This window comes from Stegostoma tigrinum, chromosome 5 (genome assembly GCF_030684315.1).
Source record: "Stegostoma tigrinum isolate sSteTig4 chromosome 5, sSteTig4.hap1, whole genome shotgun sequence".
Taxonomy (NCBI): domain Eukaryota; kingdom Metazoa; phylum Chordata; class Chondrichthyes; order Orectolobiformes; family Stegostomatidae; genus Stegostoma; species Stegostoma tigrinum.
The window spans coordinates 42899607-42923909 of record NC_081358.1 but is presented as its reverse complement, the minus strand read 5'-3'; the positions used below and the strand labels follow the sequence as shown (position 1 = coordinate 42923909).

At 40.2% G+C, this 24303-nt stretch overlaps 1 protein-coding gene across 4 annotated transcripts in view; it reads right to left on the bottom strand.

The window, feature by feature from the left end:
• LOC125451649 (sal-like protein 3) overlaps positions 1-24303 on the bottom strand; it is a 67938-nt gene that overhangs the window by 15281 nt on the left and 28354 nt on the right. Inside the window, exons 2-4 of one of the 4 annotated variants that reach the window (XM_048529054.2) lie at positions 23247-23366; positions 4782-7715; positions 4225-4565 (exon numbers count right to left, since the gene is read on the bottom strand). In XM_048529054.2, the coding sequence (XP_048385011.1) occupies positions 4225-4565; positions 4782-7715; positions 23247-23366 (3395 nt within the window). Of the gene's footprint in view, positions 1-4224; positions 7716-23246; positions 23367-24303 lie in introns of all 4 variants that reach the window. The other 3 variants (XM_048529056.2, XM_048529064.2, XM_059645958.1) reach the window with 3 other exon arrangements.

Genomic DNA, 24303 nt, shown 5'->3' with positions numbered 1-24303 from the left:
CCCACCAGTTGGGAAACTGACAGTTTGGATGCAACAATAGTCTCAAAACTGTCCAATTTTAATTTCCATCAAAGTCATTGAGTAATACTGGGTGGGGTGTAAAATTCATGCCACACCGAATCGTTTGGCTTTCCCATCTGATAACGTAACTCACAATTGTGCCCACAATTGCATCCAACCTTGTGAAGCCAAAATATTAAATATGCGGACATTGCACACAAGTTGATGCAGGACGATGTTTCTCCTGGACACAGCTCAAAGAGGCATTGGGGGTGTGCAAGGGGTTCTAGAATCATAGGACAAAGCATCGGAATGTCACAAATCATTTAAGACTGAAATTAGAAGGAATTTCTTCACTCAGGAATTGTGGACAGTTGAAATTTGTTGTTCCAGAGGTCTGTGGAAACTCAGTCCATGAGTATGCTCAACGCATAAGGCAAACCAGGGCAGGACTGACACATTTAATAGTAGGGGCCCTGGGGAGTATTGCTGAACAAAAAGACATGGGAGTGCAGGTGCACAGTTTCTTGAAAGTGGAGTCGCAGATAGGCAGGGTGGTGGAGAAGTCATTTGACATGCTTGTCTTCATTGGTCAGAACACTGAGTATAGGAGTTGAGAAATCATGTTGCGGCTGTACAAGACTTTGGAGGGGCCACTTTTAGAGTACTGCATATAATTCAGGTCACCCTTCTACAGAAATGATGTTGTTAAACTTCAGAGGGTGCAGAAAAGATTTACAAGCATGTTTCTGGGACTGGAGGATTTGAGTTATAAGGAGAGGCTGAATAGGCTGGTGCTTTTTTCCCTGGAGCGTTGGAGGTTGAGGGATGACTTTAGAGACGCTTACAAAATCATGAGGGGTGTGGGCAGGGTGAATAGCCAAGATCTTTTTCCTAAGGTGGGACAGTTTAAAACTAGAGGGCATAGGTTTAACATGAGAGGGGACTGATTGAAAGGGATCGAAAGGGACACCTTTTTTATGCAGCAGGTGGTGCACGTATGGAAGGAGCTGCCAGAGGAAGTGGTGGATACAATTGCAACATTTAAAAAGCATCCGGATGGGTATATGAATAGGAAGGGTTTCGACGGATATGGGCCAAATGCTGGCAAATGGGACTAGGTCAGATTGGGATGTCCAGTCAGCGTGGACGAGTTGGACCAAAGAGTCTGTTTCCGTGCTGTATGACTCTATGATAAGATTTCTAGATTCTAATAAAATCAAGAGAAATGAGAAAGCATGGGAATATGTGGTCGAGAGACAGAAGATCAGCTGTGAACTAAAATGGCAGAGGAACTTGAGTGGCTAAACGACATTATCTTGCTCTTACTTTCCTATGTCATATTCATATTTGGAAGCCCTGTTGCCACTCAATGCTCCGTTCTCAATTGGGATAAAAGTGTGGTGGGGGTCAGGATTGGAATTGGTCTCAGAAATAGTCCAAATGGGTGGTAGTGTATCAGCTATATGTTATATGCTGCATCTCAAGTTGTTGTTCCAATTGTCGAAGAGCTTCAGGATAACTCGTCATGATGAGCCAAACTGAAGTGGCCACGGAGAATCAGATAGACTGTTCCGGCTTACTTATTCATATCTGACATTGATCAACAGAGAACGTACCCAGGGGTTTGAATTCTCCTGGGTGTCAAGATCGCTTCCCATTCCTAGAAAGGCGGGGAGTCTGTCCAAGGATAAAATGCTTGTGGCCATGAAAATTAATGGCTACGTGGTCCCAATTGTTGCGAGCACCTGGTAGCCGCAGCTGGGACTACAGGCAGTCTCTAATAGAGATTGTCACTGCAGCCAGGCAGCAAGGAATGTTGACAGGAGCTGGAATTGATTACTTAGTTGGGGGTCATTGCCTGGACAGGGAGATGAGGGTGGGATGCAAGGTTGGGTTTGAGAGCCAGGGGGAATAAGGTGTGATCCAGTGCTGGGGCTGGGAGCAGGTTGTAGTGAAGCCACCCTTAGGCAATGGAGACACGCAGAGGAGGATTGTCCCCTGCAACACAATGCTACACCAGCCATGTAGTGAAAGGCACAACACAGAAGTTGCTGGGAAAGCTCAGCAGATTTGGCAACACCTGTGAAGAGAAATCAGATTTAATGTTTCGGGTCCAGTGACCCTTCCTCAGAATCAGTTCCAAAATGCTAACAGATGCTGCCAGACCTATTGAACTTTCCTAGCATCTTCCATTTTAGTTTCTGATTTACAGCATCCGCAGTTCTTTTGGTTTTTGTGTAGTAAAAGGTATTTGACTTCCTGCATGATAATGAGCCTCCTATTACCATGGGTGGAATAGCCGCAGATGTTAGGGGTTGGGCCTCCATAGTGGGTTGCTGATGCCTCCACTGTCCCCTGTTAAACTATATACAAATCAGTGGAGGTGATGGATAGGTAATGGCTGTGAACCAAGTTTATAAGCCAACTCCCACCTTCAAAACGCTTGATGGAAGAGTGTAAAATTCAGCTTATGGTAAAATAATAAAACTAGGGAAGCAGGTTAGACCAGCATTTGTTGCTCATGTCTAATTGCCCTTGAGAGGATGCCTTCTTCAACCACTGTGATCCTTCAGTGTAGGATTTTGACAAAGCAACAGTGAAGGTACAGTGATACAGTTCCAGGTTAGGATTGGAGGGAACTTGAAGGTGGTGACATCCCCATGTGAGCCTGACCTTGTCCTCTGGTGATACAGGTTATGAGTTTGAAAAGTCCTGTTGGAGGAGCCTGGGTGAGTTGAACCATTACATAGTGTCCCTTAGAAATTATATATTTGTCATTCAATTCAATAGCAATGTTTAAAATTTGTGCAATATGTGGCATGTTGAAATATACAGCTATAATAAACTAAGATGAGTTTTCAAGGTTTAACTCCTGTAAATTTATATCTGCTACCTTTCCAATAGATAGTGGTTTCTGATGAAGGATTAACAAGACACAGAATGTTGAATTTTGACTTTTGCATCTGAAAAGGAAAGGAACGTTAAACGTAATCCTAAATAGCATGCACACATTCAGTTTCAATCTCATAGTTTTAGTGTTAATTCACTAGGGCAAAATAATATATGTAAGCAACTAACAGTTTTAATCAATTTTGTCCAATTTATTATTATGTGGCATTTTTAAGATTGACAGTTCTTGAAGCCCATAAACATAATTTTTACTGTAATTATATAGGATTTAAGCAAACACAGTTTAAAGTGCAGAATTAAAGTCATTTTGCATTCAATCGTTTTAACTACATAGCCTAAATCGTTCATTACATACTTATCCGGCTTCCAGCCAAAGCTATATAATCATTGTAATATCATCAGATATCACATAGCTCTGGATTTAGAGTTAAAAATGCACATAGCTATTATGGAACATTCTAATGCTTATTAAACACATTATATATATAGCTTGAATTTCTCATTTATCATATTTTGTATATATGGTACCCATCTGGAAATGAATGAACTGCAAAACACAAGGATTGTAATTTGCTTTATACAGTACACTTGTGTCGAGAAATCTCTTCCTTTGTTGCATCAATGTTTACAATTTTGAGTATTTAGCTTGAACAGCTACTTACTGGTAAAATTCTTCCAGTGTTTATATGCACTGCCAAAATTCTAGACTTATCTATACCGACCTTTTCAAAGGGGCAACTGCATTGCACCTACTGATTATGTAGTGAGATATTTCCTATGAATATATGCTGGTCAGATACATTCCAGTGACAAGTTAAGTGACAAAACCGACAGGCTTGAATGAATCAAATGGGGGTTGTTGTACAATGTGTAGGGTTAAAAAATTTAATTCTGTAAAGTGATAAGGTCTTTCAGTGGTCAAGGTCATACTTATTTTAAGTCTTAAAATAATATTTAACAACATATGTAATGCATTATTAAGTTACATTCATCATTTCTTTATTATTTTACCATTTTAAATATTTATCCGATATATCAAATGTTTTCTTGGCTTGTAAGTGACTAAAGTTAGTTCATCACAAATCCGTATGTGTGCGCATTGTCTGTAAATATGATCTATTCAGCACGCTGTATAACGTCAAACCTCAATCTAGACATAAACAATATGTGATTGGGCCATCTTGTTAATCGTTAAAGCATTACATTTGCTGTTGCTAACATTTTGAATCAGGTTTACTTGAGCAGGTTCATGGTTTAAAGAGTCGTAGCCTTTAATTCTTATCACTAATTTATACATTAAAATGATCTTACCTTAAGATTCCCTTTTGTTGTAAAAGCTCTGCCACAGATTGTGCAGCCAAATGGCTTTTCACCAGTGTGTGTGCGCTCATGGATCTGAAGAGCACTTGCAGAAGAAAAGGTCTTCCCACAGGATGGACAGTTATGCTGCTTGGGTGTCCTTCGAGGTGGCGGTGCCAGAATGGGTGTCATACCTGGACTCATGGCTGTCTGTGGTGCAGATGGAGCCTGTATACCAACTGGAACCTGCGTACCATCACCTAGGGAGATCGGCTTGCTGTGACCATTGACTTCCATTTTGACCACGGTTGGTGCGGTGCTGGTGACCAGGCTAGGAGTACTTTGGGTGGGACCTAGAGTGGAGTTGGGTTCAAATAACTGAGAAGGAAGTTCTTTCATCTTGTGCGTCAGTAAGTGCTGTTTTAAATTACCCATAGTGGAGCAACCACGATTGCAGATTGTGCAAAGAAATGGACGCTCTTTAGTATGGCTGCGGTAGTGAATTTCCAATGCACTTTTACAAGCAAAAGATTTGCCACAGATACTACAAACAGTACTTTTCAACTTACCACATTCTTGGTTGGGGAACAGCATACTAAAAGCCTCTTCTTTGATGATCGGCCGACCCAGGTTGTTGGCTGTCAGATCTAGTGCACCTCCATTCTCCCGATGAGTTGATGGACTGTCTGCTTTTTCTGATTTCACTGATGTCTCATGTGGCTCTTCTTGGTTGCCAAATCCTGGTGACTTTGATCTTTGACTGTCAGCATTACTGTGTACAGGTGACAATGCCTGCATTGAAGAAGAACACTCAGACATTGCTGGGCTACCTGCACTCTGACTTTCTAAGTCACCAACAGCAGAGGAGGAATCATTAGTTAAGCGATCACTTTCCATTGATCCATTTTCAACAGATTTCATGCTGGAACGCTGTTGTGTGCTCAAAGCACAGTCTATTATCTTCATCTGATTTTCCAGTGCAGTGATGCTAGAAATCACTGAAGGAGGAGAGTTTGGTGATGAACCAGAATAACATAACAGTTGCTTTGAAGACTCAGTTGTGGCAATGTTTAACTCCGCCTCCTCATCCATTGAATTTTCATCCATTAGTTCATCATCAGCATAGTTGCTCATTAGTTCAGCGTTCACCTCATCACAAGCTAGGTCAGTGTCCATGCTATCTGAGAAGCCCTCTGGCAAAGGTGTATTTGGAATCTGTCCACCCATATGCATACGAATGTGCTGCTGTAAAACAACGGCATTTGTAAATTTCTTCTGGCAAATGGGGCAAGAATGTTGTACTCGAAGAGGTGGCTTTGCTCGGTGAACTCCGAAATGTGTCTTTAAGTTGCCCTTGGTAGTAAAAGCACGCCCACAGATTTTGCACTTAAAAGGCCTCTCACCTGTGTGTGTGCGATAATGCATCTTCAGAGCACTCTGGCAACTAAGTACGCGATGACAAATAATGCACTGGTTGGGGTCGGTCATCTTTTTATCAATGTTCTCCACCAACTGCTGCAATTTTGAGGTCTCAGATGTTTTCATAGAGTCTAATAGGCCACCAAATGGGAACTTTGCCTTAAACTGACCAGATATTATGGGAAGCAGAGGACTTGGGAGAGATGTAGGAATGCTGTTCACTCCATTGTCCACAGCAGTAGAAGATGTGGTAGAGCAAGGAGCAGAGGAAACTGACTGTCCACTCGGGCAGCCCTCTGCTGATTTGAAATTCGATGTAGGTGCATTTAAACCTTGAACAATGGGAACCAAATTGCCACCATTAATTGATTGCGGAGATTCTGCAGTTATTGGAATGTTGGACTCGTTCTTGTTTATATTTGGTGACAAAGACGCACATTCACTTGATGGAGGAGATGGTCTTTGAGGTGATCTGTTCAAAGGAGTCACAGCTGGGGACTCAGCTAGACTGGTAATATTTGATAGAGTTGGAGGCAACTGTAATCCAACTGAAGTTGGTAACGTTGATAGTACAGGTTTGGTGTCCAACCATGTTGTCACTGGTTTTTCTGGTGGTAAGGACATTCCATACGGAATGCCTGTGCTAGTTGGGACATTGTCAAGGTATTCAGGGACTGGATATGGATTCATCTGGATGTGAGGGTATTTTTCTTTATGCCTCTGAAAGTGAACTTTAAGATTACCTTTAGTGGAAAACCGATTTCCACAAATATTACACTTAAACGGCCTCTCTCCTGTATGAGAACGGAGGTGAATCTGTAATGCACTGTCACTTCCAAAGACCTTAGCACAAAACCTACATTTATGCTTGAAAAATGGATCTTCTGAGCTTGTTTTGGGATCAAACACAGAAACATTGGGTGGTTTTCCTTTGCGATGTTTCATAAGGGCAGCCAGTGGATCTAGAGCATTAGTAGTTGCAGCAATGCTGACCAGTGGGTTTTGGAAGATCACACTACTTGATGTGTTCTGAGGTAGCAGTGGATTAGGCATGCTGGAAGCTGGGCTAAGAAGATTACCATGGCCAAGTGATGATGTTGAATACTGTAATTGTGAGGAAGCGTTACTTGTATTTGAACTGGAACTTGGAGTCAATGAAGATGAAACTCCAGTAGTGGATGGAGGCATGGTGGATTCTGATCTGGGAGATACACTGCTGGGCAAAACAGGAGTGCTAGCTCCAGAGGCAGGCTGTGCTATTTGCTGTGAGCTCTCAAAGGCAGAAGGGTGGACACTGGATGCCTGTCCTGTTCCCGAAGCTGAAATAACAGCTGATAACTGGTTAGAAGAATGATCGGTGAATGAAACATGCTGACTAGCAGCAGATACACTTGTACCTTGGGAAGATGCTGATGGATCTAAAGGGTGCAAAGTTTGTGGATTCATCATTGCCACTTGGTTTCGGATTTGTTCGATCAGTTGAAGCTGGTGGAGTTGCTGCTGTTGCAGAGCCATCAACTGCTCTAGAATCATGGGGATTGCAATGGTGGATACTCCACTATTTGAACTAGGACTGTTAGATCGTGTGTCTTGCGAAAACTGTGCTACCGCCACTTTCGTACTTTGTAAAGTCTCTAAAGTCACATTAGTGTTTGGCATGTTATAATTTGTCATGGAAGATGATTCAGGAATCTGAGGTAGTGACGTAGCAGTACTTGAGGTCCCTTGATTCTGGTAACCCTTGTCAGTGGAAGCATCCACCTCCATTGGCTCGTCTTGTTCTGTACTCTTTACCTCGGAGCTGTCATTTCCTTCCAAATGAGTGCTCTCCTCGGCAGCTTCACTTTCTCCTTGATCACTTGGGGTACTAGCAGGAGAAGGCTCAGGGAAGTCTTCTGAACGTGCTGCGTCCTCGTCGTTTATGATTAAGACTAGTGGATTCTTAGTGCAATTCTTCTGATGCTCCATGAAGTCAGACCACTTGAAGAATTCTGCACAGCATTTCTCACAGATGTGGGTTTCCTCACTTCCACTTCTGCTTTCGTTCCCACTATCAGCATCATCTGCTCCTTCCCCTGGGGCTGCTAGGAAATCAAAAGGACACATCAAGCAATGACTTGCAAGACCATCCCTCCCTCCAATTTCAAGTTTTTGCACATAAGTAAAATCAATATTTTTTTATTTTGTACAAATTACCTCAGTTCAACACATCTCAGGTCCCTCTGTGTGTATTCTATCACTCTTTCTACCTAGCTAATCATTTTCTTTGCACAATCCATCAAATTATGAGGCCCTATCAATTGTGGATACTGCTGCTTAATGAAATTCCATAGAAGCTATTGATTTCCAATATTTTCATACAATTCACAGCTGCCTTGTCTGTTGGGTACAAATCAAGCCTTTGATGGACTCATTAGGATTCCCCTTTACCATCAGGTTCCTCATTTCCAGCAAAATTAGAGAAGCCTTTGCCAGTTCACTTGACATCACTAAACTAATCTGTAACCTTTCAGGCTCAAATCAGTAGCTGACAGGACAAACTGGCCCTCTGTTACTCAAATGTGGTCTGGGACTGACCAGATTTATTATCTTTATACAGCATCAAGACAGTATGGATTTAACGCTACTCTATATAATGTCTTAAATCAATGATCATATCTTTAGCCTCTTTAGAAATCTGAACAGCAAAGTACCCTTAAGCAGTAATTTGGCTACAGTACCTTTTAAACTTTGCCTGATTTAACTAACTTATTTCCTACCCTACTAGAGAAACAAAGACTGTGTCATATTTATTATAAGTTATTGACATGAACTGAACCCATTAAATCTTTGACAACAGAATGCCACATTTTACAAGAAGACAACTTAACAAAATAAACTGCTGCAAGAACTATTACTTTCATAAGAGGATAGGCAAATATAGATCTTTAGGCAATGGAATATTGTTCAATGAAACCTTCATATATTTATTCCTTGTTTGCAGTGGTTCTTAGCAAGGCATTCATGAAATATGAGAAAGTGTCTTAAAATTAAAAGTTATTCGAGAAAACGTTCAATGCCTGTAATTATTTTAAAGAGCACTCTCAGAAGTCAACGTTTACCTGTGGCTGCAGAAGACACTTAGTGAATTATGTGCTACCATTACGTCAGAAAACCCGCTAATTGTTTATGAATATTTACATATCTATGTATGTAGCCACGGCTCTACACTAGACTTACCACTACGTGCCAAACAACAATTTAATGAACAGAAAAATAAGGTAAAAGTCTGCTTAACTAAATTGTCCTTCAAGGACGATGAACTGAAGTACCAGTTCTGTCTACAGTAGAATATATTATCTTCATTATGCATCTAGTTAATGCCACTGCACTGTTACTGATAGCTAGTCACTGTCATTTACCTTTTTATTCCACATTACTGGATGTACAGCTGCTTCAAAGATTATTGACCAGACCAAACCCCCTCAGAATAAGAAGATAGCTTAGACCCGAATTTTTTCTTACTTTACAGGTAAGTGTAAATCTTGTGTTCGAGATGCAATTTGATTGGTCATACTACTCAACTTTGCACAAAACACACTTTATTTTTACACTGCAGTTAAATAAAAATTAAAGAATAGCCTTTTTACAGGGTAGGGTAGTCCAAAACTAGAGGCCATAGGTTTCAAGTAAGAGGGGAAAGATAATGAAAGGGAGGTAAGGGGTAACTTTTTCACACAGAGGGTGGTGCATGTATGGAATGAGCTGCCAGAGGAAATGGTGTCGGCTGTTGCAATTGCAACATTTAAAAGACATTTGAAGGAGACATGAATAGGAAGATTTAGAGGCGTATGGGCCAAATGTGGGCAAATGGAAGTAGGCTAACTTAGGACATCTAGTTGGCATGGAGAAGTTGGACCAAAGGATCTGTTTCCATGTTATAAAACTCCATGTCGACTTAGTTTACCTGTAACTTTATCAAAATGCTTAACAAAATAATAATATACTTAGTGCTACTAATGAACTATTCCAATAAAGCAACATCACATAAACACAGCTTTGGCAGAGATAAATTCAATAAAAATAAATTACCCCACATGCAATTCGAGCAGCAGGGAGAGAAGCCCGGCTTATAGCTGTGATAGAGAGAGGAACAAGGGCTTCCATATCTAGCTTCAAGACCCCAGCCACTGTTGAAAGCTAAAACTAAAAATCCTGGCTCTGTGGGAGTTTGACCCCCCGCCATTCAGGTTGCTTCTATTATTCGAACTTTAAAAAAAGACCAAGGCCTCACAAGCCGCTTGCATTATTGGATTTGAGTGAATTGCTCAGCACCTCTGTCTCAACCTTTCTTCCAAATAAAAACCAGGCCAAAGTATACTTCTTAAAGCCATGGTATCATCACATCGCCTTCCTTTAAAAAAGGAACCATCAATATGCAAGGATGGTTTCATTTTTAAAAATCTTTAGCCTTACTTTATTAGTACACCACAATACACATACCTTACATTGGGTCTAAGCATGCAAGCATTCACTACTACAGTCCATTTCAGTCCGATTTTTCTTGCCACCGAACGTCGCCGTCTTCCTTCATCAAAGTCACGACAATGTGTCAGCAATTCCGTTCTCTCATCCTGCCACGTGTATAATTTTCAAATTGAATGGCTGCAATAATAAGCTCCATCTAAACAGTCTGGAATTTTTATCCTTAAAATTTTCCAAAACCTTTAAGGGGTTATGATCAGTATAAACAATTGTCTCAAACACATTATCAGCAACATAATTGTTGAAATGTTACAACATGAACTATCAAGGTCTCTTTCTTAATTGTGGAATATTTCTGTTGATGATTATTCAATTTTCTGTAAAAATACCCAATAGGTCTTTCTATCTTCCTGCAAGAGTACAACACCGACACCCACATCACTTGCATTGATAGCCACTGTGAATAATTTTGCCTGATTTGTCATGGCTAGCACTGGGGCAGTAGTTAACACAAATTTCAGACTGTCAAATGCTTTCTGACAGTCCTCCATCCACTGACATTTTCTGCACTTCTTCAACAGCTCAATCATTGGAGCAACCGCACTGCAAAAATTCTGCATAAACTTCTGATAAAAAAAGTGCAGTCCCAGGAATCATAGTACTTCCCTCTTCATTCATAGTACTGGAAGCTCCCCAACGACCTTTGTTTGCACATCTCAAGGGACCACCTGTCAATGTCCAATAAATGGCCCAGGAATGTGACTTGAGCTTCTGTGAACTCACTCTTGGTCTGGTTTATCACCAAGCGCACCTCCTGAAGTTGATTGAACAATTCCAATAGGTGCTCCAAGTGTTTCTTCCATGTGTGGCTAAAAATCACCAGATCATCAGTGTACACCGCATTATTGGGTAATCCTGAAACGACTTTATTGGTTAGTCTCTGAAATGTGGCTGGTGAGTTTTTCATACCAAATGGCACGACTTTTAAACTGATACAGTCCATTTGGCATCACGAAATCTGAAACTTCCTTCACTCTTTCTGTTAAAGGTACCTGCCAATATCCTCTGAGTAAGCCCAACTTTGAAATATTAATTGTTTTGTTCCACCTTCTCAAAGCAATCTTCCAAACATGGAATTGGGTATGAATCAGATTTTGTAACTGCATTCACTTTGTGATAGTCCACACGTAATCACTGGATACCAAATAAACATTGAAAGAACTGCAGATGCTATAAATCAGAAACAGAAACAGAAGTTGCTGGAAAAGCTCAGCAGGTCTGGCAGCATCTGTGGAGAGAAATCGGAGTTAATAATTCAGGTCCAGTGACCGGTTCTTAGAAGGGTGACCAGACCCGAAATGTTAACTCCGATTTATCTGCACAGTTGCTGCCAGATCTGAACGTTTCTAGCAACTTCTGTTTTTGTTATCATCGGGAATCATCTGGTTTTGGCACCATTACAAGGGTGAGGTCCATTCTCTGGAACTCACTTGAATCAAATTGTCTTTGAGCATGCATTCAATCTCTTTTCAAACCTGTGCCTTTTTGAACCCTTTTAGAGGGCTGAATCAATTAGGGGCAGGATTGACTGCCACGAGGGGTCATAGTTTTAAGGTGTTAGGAGGAAGGTATAGAGGAGACATCAGAGGGAGGTTCTTCACCCAGAGAGTTGTGAGCGCATGGAATAGTTTGCCAGTGGTAGTCGTGGAAGCGGAGTCATTAGTGACATTTAAGCGACTGCTGGACATGCACATGGACAGCAGTGAATTGAGGGGAATGTAGGTTAGGTTATTTTATTTTTGGATTAGGATTATTCCACGGCACAACATCGTGGGCCGAAGGGCCTGTACTGTGCTGTATTTTTCTAAGTTCTATGTTCTATGTTGCTTAATTGGAACATCATTTCTTATATCTATATCATGTATAATCAGATTAGTATTTCTCAGCTTATTTCCACATGCCTTGCCATCTGACTGTAAAAATTCTTTCAGGTCATTTTGATTTTCCTCTGGAAGGTAACTCAATAACTTATCCCAATTTTTGAGGACTTCCTCATTTTCCATTTAATTTGATGAATGTCCAATTCAGAATCATCTGAACTCTGTATTGTAACCAAGAATGCACTGTCCTTTCGCTTTCTTCCCCTATCAAAGTACTTTGTGAGCATATTCACATGATACGCTCTGAGATTTCTTTTTATGTGGCATTTTTATCAAATAATTCACCTCACTCAATTTCCTTTCGATTTGGACCCACTAAACCTTGCTTTTAAAGGTTCACTTACCACTGGGAGCAATACAAACACTTTATCTCCACTCGCAAAATTACAAATTTTTGATCTCTTGTCTGCTTCCTGTTCATCACATGCTGTGCTACTTTCAAATGCTATCCAATACCCAACTCACCCGCTCTATTTAATCTTTGCCTAAAATTTAACACATTGTTCAAATATGTGATGTCTGAACTCTGACTCACCAATTTCTCCTTAATTAATTTCAGGGGTCTTCTAACTTCATGTCCAAGAACTGATTTGAATGGAATTCAGTTGATTCATTAGTTGCATCCCTAATTGCAAAAAGTACAAATGGAATTTCTTCATTCCAATCCTCTGGACAGTCTTGACTATAAACCCTCAACATGATCCTTAAGGTTTGATGCCACCGTTCTAATGCTCCTTGCAATTCTGGATGGTACACAGTGGATTTGAATTGTTTTATTCCTAACCTATCCATAACATGCTCGAATAATTTCAATGTAAAATTTGATCCTTGATCTGATTATATCTCTATGTGTAGTCTGTATTGAGTAACTCTTCTACAATCCTTTTAGCCATCATACTGCGTCATGGAATGGCCGCTGGAAATTTAGGAGACACATTTATTATGTTCAACAAATAATGATTACCACTTTTTGTTTTAGGTAAGGGTCCCACACAATCAATTAAGACGCTTGTAAAAGGTTTCTCAAAACTGAGAATCAGTATTAAGAGTGCTGGTTTTACCACTGTCTGAGATTTTCCAATTATGTGACACCTAATTGCATGTGTGGCAAAAGTCAACCATGTCACTATGCAGGTCAAGCCAAAGAAAGTTCTGTATTTTGCCTTGAGCTTTCCTTATTCCCAAATTACCTCCTACTGGTAATTCAAATGCTACCTGAAACACCTACTTTCTATAATCCACCGGTCATACAACATGAAGAACTTCTGCTCATTTCTCTTCTGCCTGAATATGTGATAGTCTCCATTTCCTCATCAAGACTTCATCTTTAAGACAGTAACATTCTGGAATAGACTTAGACTCTTCTTCTGTGTATTCTTTTTGATACAACTGCTTTAGTTTTTCCTCTTTCTGTTGTAATTCAACTAATTTCTCTGAACTAAAAATATCCACTTTGTCCTTCACTTGTTCTATTTTACTCTCAATAATTTGAACAAATATAGTTGCTGATAATTGAGCTTCAACTTCCTTATCTTTATTCCTTGATTTCTCCTCCTGCTTCAATCTGTGGCTTTAGGACCTTGTACCACACAGTCAAGAAAAATTCCCACATATACTTCTTGCAATGCCTCAGTTGCCTGATTTTCCACTGGCTTTTCAACCACAGTATGCATCACTCCTGCCTGTGATCCAGCTATGTAATTATCAAGGATAAACTATATTTCCGGAACCGGGAATTTCTCTATTACTTCTACCACCACTTCACCACTTTTCACCAGACTCTCCAACCTTGCTTTATGTATTGAAATACTGCTCTTCTCACCATGAATTCCACATATTATGACCTTTTCTCACAGTATTCCTTCTCACTTATATACCTCTTCACTAACCATCAAAGACTGACTTGCTCCTGCATGTCTTAAAATCTTAATTTCTTTACCTACTCCTCCTACATACATGAGTAAACTTACCCAGACAAGTAAATTCTTTAATGAGATCTGGCACTTTTTTCTCAACCAATCCCTGGTCAAGTTGTACACTCTTCTGCAGTTTTTTAAGCTTTCCTTTACCACTTCAACGAAACTCATTGACTTATCCTGTTTTTCCACATCTGCCTTCCCAGTGCTTTTTCTAAACCAACTTCATGCTGGCAAGTGTGGAAAACAAATCTAAACTTCATGTGACCGAATTTATGACCGTGAAATCGCCTGAGCTTCTTCACTTCTCTTTCTCCCTCATGGGTTTCCTTTTTACCCTGCGGTAAACTATCTTTACTATCTTCAATGCGACCTCCTTTTCCCTTACCCCCTGAGGATTTTTCTTTCCCCTAATTTCCATCCCTCAGAGATTGAAATTGGTGTTAGAAGCCAAACTTTGATTTAAGAACCAAGTCATAATCATCTGCCAATTCAGCTGCTAATCGTTCAGTCTTAACTCTGCTCTTCCATGTGAGTTCTCACTTCTTTCCTCCAAAACAGTCATCTTTCTAAGAGTGTTACATGTTTGATCTATTTTCAATGCCCTTATCCACCCTATCAAAATTACATTGTTTGATCCTTTCAAACTCTGTACGTTTGACCAGGTTCCCTCATCAGATTCCTAAATTGTTGTCCTAAGGCTTCTGGTACTAGATCAAATGCACTCAATATGAAATTTTTCATTATACTCCACAGGCATCTCCCCTGATAGTAATGTAAATGCCTTACTAGATCTACCTACCAACTCTGTGTGAATCAATAATATCCAGATAAGAACCGTCCACGTAATTTGTTTGTCACTTTCTCAAATGAAATGTAAAAGGCTTCTACATCTTTTTCGTTGAATTTTGGTAATGCATGGTCATATTTAAACAGATCCTGATCAGACCTTTGGCTACAATGGGATTGTTCTCCAACACTGTCCTCAGCACAAGCCCCATCTTTCACCTCCACCTCCACCATTAAAGTCGACTTTGAGTTTTTAGTTCCAATCTCAAGTTCAAAAAATCTTTCTTTCTCTCTTTATTCCACTACGGCCTTCCTTTCCTTGTCTTTCCTCTCTGCTAAAGCTATTCTATGTGTTTTCTTTCTGTGTTCAGTTGGAATTCAGACTGTTTCATTTCCTGTTCATGTTCAAGCTAGTTCATTTGCAATTCAATTTTAGGCACTTCCAAATATTTCAATGGCATTTGCAGCATTCGTTAATGTCAAACTATTGCTGCAATTATCTCCCCTTTTTGCATGAGCAAAGGCAATACCAACTCTAGCTAGTCTGCCAATTTTAAAGCCTTTACCTTGTTCACTTTTTGTAAAGCTCCAGAAGTGGCTCCTTCCAACCCAAGAAAGTCTTAAAGACTGATACAGCCATTACTACACAAGACACGCTCTATTTAAACCAACCAAATGCAACACTCAAAATAGAATAACACCAATACTCACCACTCACTGTCTTTGAGTCCAATAATCCTAAACACAACCTGGAATTAGAAATTTTGATCATACCCAGATCCCCCAGTTTGTTATGGGCCAGACCAAACCCCCCTCAAAACATTTTAAGAAGATAGCCTACACCTTAACTTTTTCTTCTTTTAAAGGTAAGTGTGAGACAATGTATTCAAGATACAATTTGATTGGTCAAACTACTTGACTTTACACACAATACATTTTATTTTTATACCACAATTAAAAAAACAAACAAATTAAAAATAAAAGAACTCTATTGAAATGCTTAACAAAAAAAGTATGTGTATAAGTAACTGTTTCAATACTGTACTTCAATATAGTAACATCCAGAAACACACCCTTGGCAGAGGCAAGTTCAGTAAAATAGATTGCCTCACATGAAATTCTAACAGCAGGAAGAAAACCCCAGCTTTTAACTGTAACAGACAGAGAATAAGAGCTTCCACTCGTAGTTTTAAGACCCTAGCAAATGCTGCAAGCTAAACTGAAAATCTTGATTCTGTGGGAACTTGCCCCCTCCCATTCAGACTGCTTCTACTATTCCAACTTTAAAAACACCAAGCCCTCACAACCCATTTACTTTATTGATTTTGAGTGGATTGCTCTACACCTCTGCCTCAACCTATCTTCATAAAAGAAACTAAAACAGAATACACCTCTTTGTACACAGTATCATCGCACAAATGATAAATTAATCATGACTATTTAACATGCCAAAAACCACAAGCTATCATGAAAATCCTTTATGTTTTGACTAACTTTTTTTCCAAAACAATGAATTTTAGCTTTTCTAATAGTTCAGCTGGACGGCTCATTATTTCATTGAGTCTTTCCCAGTACTGGCCTGGAAGCTGTTTAGTGTCCATATTTTATTTTGCTTCATCAGGAAGATTTTTGATAGACTTTTGCAACTGCTCAGAATGAGACAAGGTGTGAACACTGTGGTCTCAATGATACTGGGTTAGGGAGTGGGAAAATGTGGGAGTGGTAACAGTTCCAGATTGTGGTCATCCAGTCAGGGGCAAGTAATGACTCTCTACATGTTGTTCTGATCTTAGCGGTGCTGAATCAAAGCTTTAGTGTCTCGCTGCAGGGAGGAGATATCAGATTAGTGATACCGTTGTTACGTTGTCATGACTGCACTTCCCAGCAGCCAGCAGCTACAAAGGGCATTAACAGCAGTTTGAAAATAGGCTGTTGGGCTGTCCTCTTGGCAGAAAACTCATGAGGCCCACTGAGACCTTGAATATAATGGAGAGAAAACTGCGGCAGCATGTCCTTCATGGGGTGTGAACTGTTGATCAATATGTACAAAAATGAAAGAACTCTAGTAAAGCTATTGACTTACAGCAGCATTAACTGGCACACAATACACAGATGACACAGAGTAGTAAGAACTGAGAGGGTATATCTTTCTATTTCTGTGTGTTGATGTATGCAAAATATACATGTATGCCTTAGAGTATTTACAGCTACAGAATTGAACTACATTTATTCATTTACATCACTTGCAACAGAAACTTGATTTTTGAACAACTTCATTGGTTGTAAAGTGCATTAGGACATTACAAAATCATGACAAGTGTGATAGAGATGAATGCTTTTTCTAAAACTGCCACTTCATCCAAACTTGTCCTCTGCAAATTTCTCTTTCATCATTTGTACGCAAAAAGAGGTCTGATTCTAGCATGAGCAATTCTAAGGGCAATTTATAGTTATGAAGGAAGTACATTCTACATGTAATATTGAAAACATGCTATTAAAAATATTGCTTATATCATATGTTGTATGCATAGTTTTTTGATGCATTAAACCAGAGAGGGTGATGGAAACAAATTCTTATAAAATAGTAGCTTTGGCATGTAATAGTCTTTAAGTGGACATGAATGCAGGCAGGCTGCATTTCATAAGGATAAAGTGAGTTAAAGATTTCAGTTAATGGCAAACAATATTTTTGGGAGGGAAAGCCTAAGGTGTGAAATAAAACTTAACAAATGGGCTAAATGCCTTTCAAACATGATGTTAAACTGAGGCCTGGGCTGCTCTGACAAATGCACTATTCAAAGAAGAATACTGGGCTGAAGTTACAAACTTGTCATGAACTTTTACCCGTAACACAGAATCATAGGATTGTAATGTGGGAAGAAGACATTCTGTCCATCACAAATCTACATTAATCATCCAAATAAACTCATTGCCCTGTTCATAAATTCTTTAAGTAAATAAATTGTCTACTTTTCAAATATACATTCAATTTCCTTTACTGGGCACAATCTTAAACTTTGTGTCAGTTAAATCTTTTCTGTACAAAACTGTTTCCATCCCCCTTTCAGGGACAGTGTATTTTAGAATAACAACTCATTGTTAAATAAATTATCTTCCCTTCCCCTCTGTTTTTTCTTGTCTGCATCTCTGCATCCTTTGGCTACCAACTTTACTACCAATGGAAACAGTTTCTCCCTCTCTATTCCATTCAAACCTTCATAATTTGCATGCTGTATCTCAATCTGCATTAGATTAAGAAGCAGATTATGTACGTAGATATGAGGCAGTGAATGCAAGATTTTATAAGCTTTCAGTCATTCTGTCGACGGCTTTTTGGCAATTTACAATAACAATATACAGCCTTAAACAGTGTGACAGTGACAATATTGCTGTAGTACTGCTGGGGTTTTCTGGACATGCAGCAATTGGCTTTCTCTTGGTTTGAAAGATCTTGCTAGGAGCTGCTCTACATATCAAACCTGACACCGCCCCAGATAACAGGTTGTGGTTATGGTGGGTTCAAAACTACACGCAGAACTCACTAATTTGTAAATGAGCAAGATACAAGCCTTTGTGTGTTTCCAGATCTTTGTATCGCTATCTATTTTGAGAGGGTTAACACTTTCATTGAAATGACACAGAAATTTCAGCAGAACATGTGAAATGTTCATAGTGTTGATGGTCAAAATTCAGGATCTGGACTTTGGTATAAATTTTAAGAATACAGGAAGAGAATTTCAAGTCTATCCTTCCAAAGAAATGCTGTCAAAATGCTGCAAGCAGAAAGTTATGGAATGCATGCTCGTAAAGATACAGAAACAGAAAATCTGTGGCTCTCCAAAATATCAGAGTTAATAAATCAATGCAAGGCTGATCATGGTGTACAAAAATGACTTGGAGTTGGGCACATAAATAAAACTCTCAACTTTGCAAATAAAGCCAAACTGGGAGGCTCTGTGAACAACAAAGAGGAGACCATTCAATAAGAAAGGATGTAAAAACCGTGAGAGCATGTGGCTGATAAATACATGTGGCATTTAAAGTCACCAAGTATGTGGCCAAACCAACAGATTGCATAAGGTCATTACTCTATGAGCTACCAACTCAAGTGGAGTATATTTTAAAATGGTTGCAACTCTGAGATACAGGTTTTACTGCCTAAGTTCTGTGCACCCTTATGCCATGACTACAGTACTTTTGATTCAAAAATAGCTTCTGAACTTCAGACCAAAACCAAACAATTTCATATATGACAAAAGCAAAGATCCTAAATTTAGAAAAAGGGGGTAGGGGAGGAAAAAGCAGCTTAGATAAAACTACAGAGATAATGGGAACTGCAGATGCTGGAGATTCCAAGATAATAAAATGTGAGGCTGGATGAACACAGCAGGCCAAGCAGCATCTCAGGAGCACAAAAGCTGACGTTTCGGGCCTAGACCCTTCATCAGAGAGGGGGATGGGGGGAGGGAACTGGAATAAATAGGGAGAGAGGGGGAGGCGGACCGAAGATGGAGAGTAAAGAAGATAGGTGGAGAGAGTGTAGGTGGGGAGGTAGGGAGGGGATAGGTCAGTCCAGGGAAGACGGATAGGTCAAGGAGGTGGGATGAGGTTAGTAGGTAGCGGGGGGTGCGGCTTGGGGTGGGAGGAAGGGATGGGTGAGAGGAAGAACCGGTTAGGGAGGCAGAGACAGGTTGGACTGGTTTTGGGATGCAGTGGGTGGGGGGGAAGAGCTGGGCTGGTTGTGTGGTGCAGTGGGGGGAGGGGACGAACTGGGCTGGTTGAGGGATGCAGTAGGGGAAGGGGAGATTTTGAAACTGGTGAAGTCCACATTGATACCATATGGCTGCATCATGGGCCTCCTGCACTGCCACAATGATGCCACCCGAAGGTTGCAGGAACAGCAACTCATATTCCGCCTGGGAACCCTGCAGCCATATGGTATCAATGTGGACTTCACCAGTTTCAAAATCTCCCCTTCCCCTACTGCATCCCTCAACCAGCCCAGTTCGTCCCCTCCCCCCACTGCACCACACAACCAGCCCAGCTCTTCCCCCCCACCCACTGCATCCCAAAACCAGTCCAACCTGTCTCTGCCTCCCTAACCGGTTCTTCCTCTCACCCATCCCTTCCTCCCACCCCAAGCCGCACCCCCCGCTACCTACTAACCTCATCCCACCTCCTTGACCTGTCCGTCTTCCCTGGACTGACCTATCCCCTCCCTACCTCCCCACTTACACTCTCTCCACCTATCTTCTTTACTCTCCATCTTCGGTCCGCCTCCCCCTCTCTCCCTATTTATTCCAGTTCCCTCCCCCCATCCCCCTCTCTGATGAAGGGTCTAGGCCCGAAACGTCAGCTTTTGTGCTCCTGAGATGCTGCTTGGCCTGCTGTGTTCATCCAGCCTCACATTTTATTATCTTAGATAAAACTACTTTGTGCAGAGACTGGCAAATGAACAGAGGCTGATTGTATCAGCTTATCCAAGAGAGAGCTGGTTAAGTAGCTGGTAAAATAAATTGATATGCGTCATCTGAAATATTATGGGATATAATATTTCCTAGACACTGTAACTAGCCAGTCCATTCCAGGCCTGTACATTCCTCAGTTCCTACAATCACCCTTTAGGGAATTATTGCAATTACTAATTGCAAGCTGTGATAGTCCATATTAATCACTTTTAGTAGAACCTTTTTGGAAAACATACTGAAATGTAATATATTGGTAATACTTTTGTTTGTTTGTGGTCGACCAGTTTAAGGAACAAAACAGAACACTCAGAATGACTCTAATGATCACTTCAGCATACTACCACAGAACGACTGCAACACACTTGGAGGCCATTCATTCTATCATAGCAATGCTGGTTCCAAGAACAATCAATACAGCTAGTTGCAGTACACTCTCCCTCCCCCACATTTACCCATAGCCCTACAAGTTTATCTCTTCAGATCGTTATCAAATACCCCTTGGAAAGATGCAACTCCACCTGTCTCCACCACACTTGGAGACTGAATTTTAGATCATAATGACTCATTATGTGAAACATTTTTCTCTTATATTTCATCTAATTTATTCCCACTGATACAAATTAACATTGTGAGAATTCCTTTTATGACTATTGGATTTTCCCAAATATTTATAATAAATGAATTATTGCTAAATAATGGTCACACATGGACTTGGCAATTTCTGCAATCCAGCTATTTAGAGCAAGGTTTCACAAACAGCAATGAATAAACAACCAAATAGTATCTGTTGACGGCATTGAATATTCACTTAGGAGGTGGTGGTATGGTATAGCATAGTGGTCACTGGAACAGTAATTCAGAACCTCAGGAGAATGTTCGAGGGTCATGTGCTTGAATCCTCACAGTAAAACTATCATCTATGTGTGTGCTCTTGAATCACTGGAAGGTGGTTGATTTTTAACTGCCTCTGGTTAATTAGCGATGGGCAATAAATTCTGGCTTAGCCAGTAATGTCCAAGAGCAAATTTTAAAAAATGTAATTTACTTCTTCAATTAGTGCCATGCTAACTTCGGTATTTACTCTTCGAGATGGCAGAATTGGCTTTAATATGATGCCTTATCGGAAAGAGAACACCTATAACAAGCCCTCAACATAGCACTGTTATCCTTGTTGCAAATTTCTCAAATGTGGCTTGAATTTATAACATTCAGACTCAAGGGTGAGTGTTCAATCGCTGAGTCCAAGTTTATACGTAAGACCACATTGTACTGACATTGGTTATCCAAAAATTCCCAAAACAAAAGATCAATATCCATGTGGCAAAGTGATGAATTAGAATGGTTATGTTGTATTTGAAACAGTTATTGTCTCTGATTTTGTTTGTCATGTCAAGATGAAGGATTTCAATGTTGGAGGACAGAACCTAATTTATCACCAGTCATTCCAGGTGAAATAAAAACAGATTGTAAATGCAGATTAAAGCTCTCTCTGTCCAGAACAACAAGATGCCTGAAACCCACTGCCAGGAAAACAGTCTCACATCACCAGTGCTTATTTTCTGTTCTCCATACAAGCAATCTTTGTGATCACTTGTGTGAGATTACCAGCTAACTTCAAATTACATCCAGTTTTGATATGAATGAGCAGACTTTCAAAAACTGGGCTGAAGTTCCTCTTTTCTCAAGAAAGCTAAGAAGTACTTTATGGTTGCTGATCATAAATCTCCTTGGAAAATGTGACTATATAGATAACTGTGATGCTGACAAAATTAAGTTAAATATTAAAGTGTCAGAACGCACTGAGGATAAGAATCATTCAAAGGTGCTTATGCTGCTCACAAGCTACTCACCCTGTATAAATCTTAAATAACCCAGCTGTTGGGGAAGGTTTGGAGAAAGAGATGGGTGCAATTGTATTAGGTATAAGCTCCAGGGCAAATAAGGAAAACATATTTCCAAGACTGCACACTTCAAACATTTATGATAATGTCAGGATAATATTTCTGTGAGGTAAGGAAGGGCTGTGAACATGCAGAAGATGCACATGCGGGAGTGCATCACAAAAATGAGTGAATGTTGCCTGTAGGGCTAAAAGGACTGCTCAGAAAATGAGAGGGGAAAAATCACATGATTGCAAGAAGAATAGCAAAGTTGTCAGTTTTGATATTACTGAAAAGCATGAGCACCAACTGATAACATGAATGACAGCAAGTTGATCAAAACATACACAAAAACATTCTTTTGCACAAGGAGATATTAATGCAAAGATATATGAGGTATTAGAACAGGAATATGCAAACTTATGAAAACATTATGTAAGAAGGGAGAAGGAAGATAATGTTTACAGTAATTTCTCTGCACTGAGAAAAAGAATGAAAACATACTCAAATTGTATAAGGCAAACAGTTTTTTTTAAAGAATTTGTCAACAAGTCTTTGAATGCTGGAGGAAAGCAAGGAAGTTATTCCATGAACTGCATTGTCAACATATTCGACTATTTACACTAATGTTACCTTAATGACTCCACAACCAATGATTGTGCACAGGAGCATAATAAAGCATCTAATGAGAATGCAATACCCATAGGATACGTGTGCTTATATACTCATAATGTGCCATCTGTTAACTTTTGAGGAAGGAATAGACTTTGCTTAACGAGAAAATAAGGGGCAAATTTACCAGAACAACCACGATCGCACACTTGATCTATCCTTATGGAGGCCAGTTAAGAAGGCTAACGCTGAAGTCAAGATTGACTCCAGCTTATTATGTCTGATGATCAATGTCCAGAATTTGCGTGGCTGCCCTAAAAATCCAATATGTGGAGCAATCAAGTCTGCAGTGTTCTGGGACACTTTTAGCAACTGGCCTTTGAGTCGGCTCTATTAGAGCCTGGGGAGAGAAAATAGTTAGGGAGGAGAGAAAGTGTGATAAAGAGAAAAAGAAAGACAATGGACCCAATGTTCATTCCCATTCAGGTGCGCTGAAGCACAATGATTCTTTGAATCCAACTTTTAAAAATGCCTGCCTGCACTCACCATTTTCAATCCGGGGTGGTGGGCTGGATTGGAAGTCAGGCCAGATGATCTGCGAAGAGTTGAGAAGGCTGCCAGTTGCCAAGGTGAGCTGAGTTAAAAGCCTACCTCGGGGCTCCAGCACTGTGTCCAAAAATTAAAGTAAAAGAATATAAAACACTCCTGCAACCCTCACCCCACAGCAGCCCCCACACATTTCCCATGCCCAATCACTGCCAACCAATGTTATCTTGTGTCCCCTATCAATCCTTCATTGCCTCGCATACCTCTTTGTCAATCTTTATTCTTGTATCATCCCCAATGGTTCCACACAACCCCTTTGCAACATTTTTCCTTCTATTTATCCTGCATGGTGCCTCATACTTCCTCCCCATCGATCCTCCATTGCTCATCATACCCACTATAACAACTTATACCCTCTACCCAGCACAAGGACCCTTATATCCCCTACATCATTCTATGCTCCTCTGAAAATCCCGAGTCCTTCACAGACCCACCTGAAAATCTGTATCTCTATTGATCTCCACATCCCTATACCCGATGTCCCTGTACTCATCCCCACGGTCATTCATACCAATTATGTAAACCTATCCCCTCAACCAAGCAGTATGGCCCCTCATAACTTCAATATCATCCCAGCCTCTTTATCAATCTCATGGCCCCTTATATCCTGCCAACTTAGTGCCAGCCTATGCCAACATATATTAATACCCTTTTCCTCACCTATCACGCTAACTCCTTGTATCCACTAACTCACTTGTATCCACTAATAGCCAAGCACACGGGGGAAAAAAGTTCTATGATTTAAAGTTCTATACCGTACAACATACTCAATTATGAAAAGCATTCTCATTCATACAAATACATTTTGACAGCTTTTGACTCGTTTGACACTTCACACAGAGTCATAGATTCATAGATGTACAGCATCGAAACAGACCCTTCGTCCAACTCATACATGCTGACCAAACATCTCAAATAAATCTCCCATTTGCCAGCATTTGGCCCATATCCATCCAAACCCTTCCTATTCATATACCCATCCAGATGCCTTTTAAAT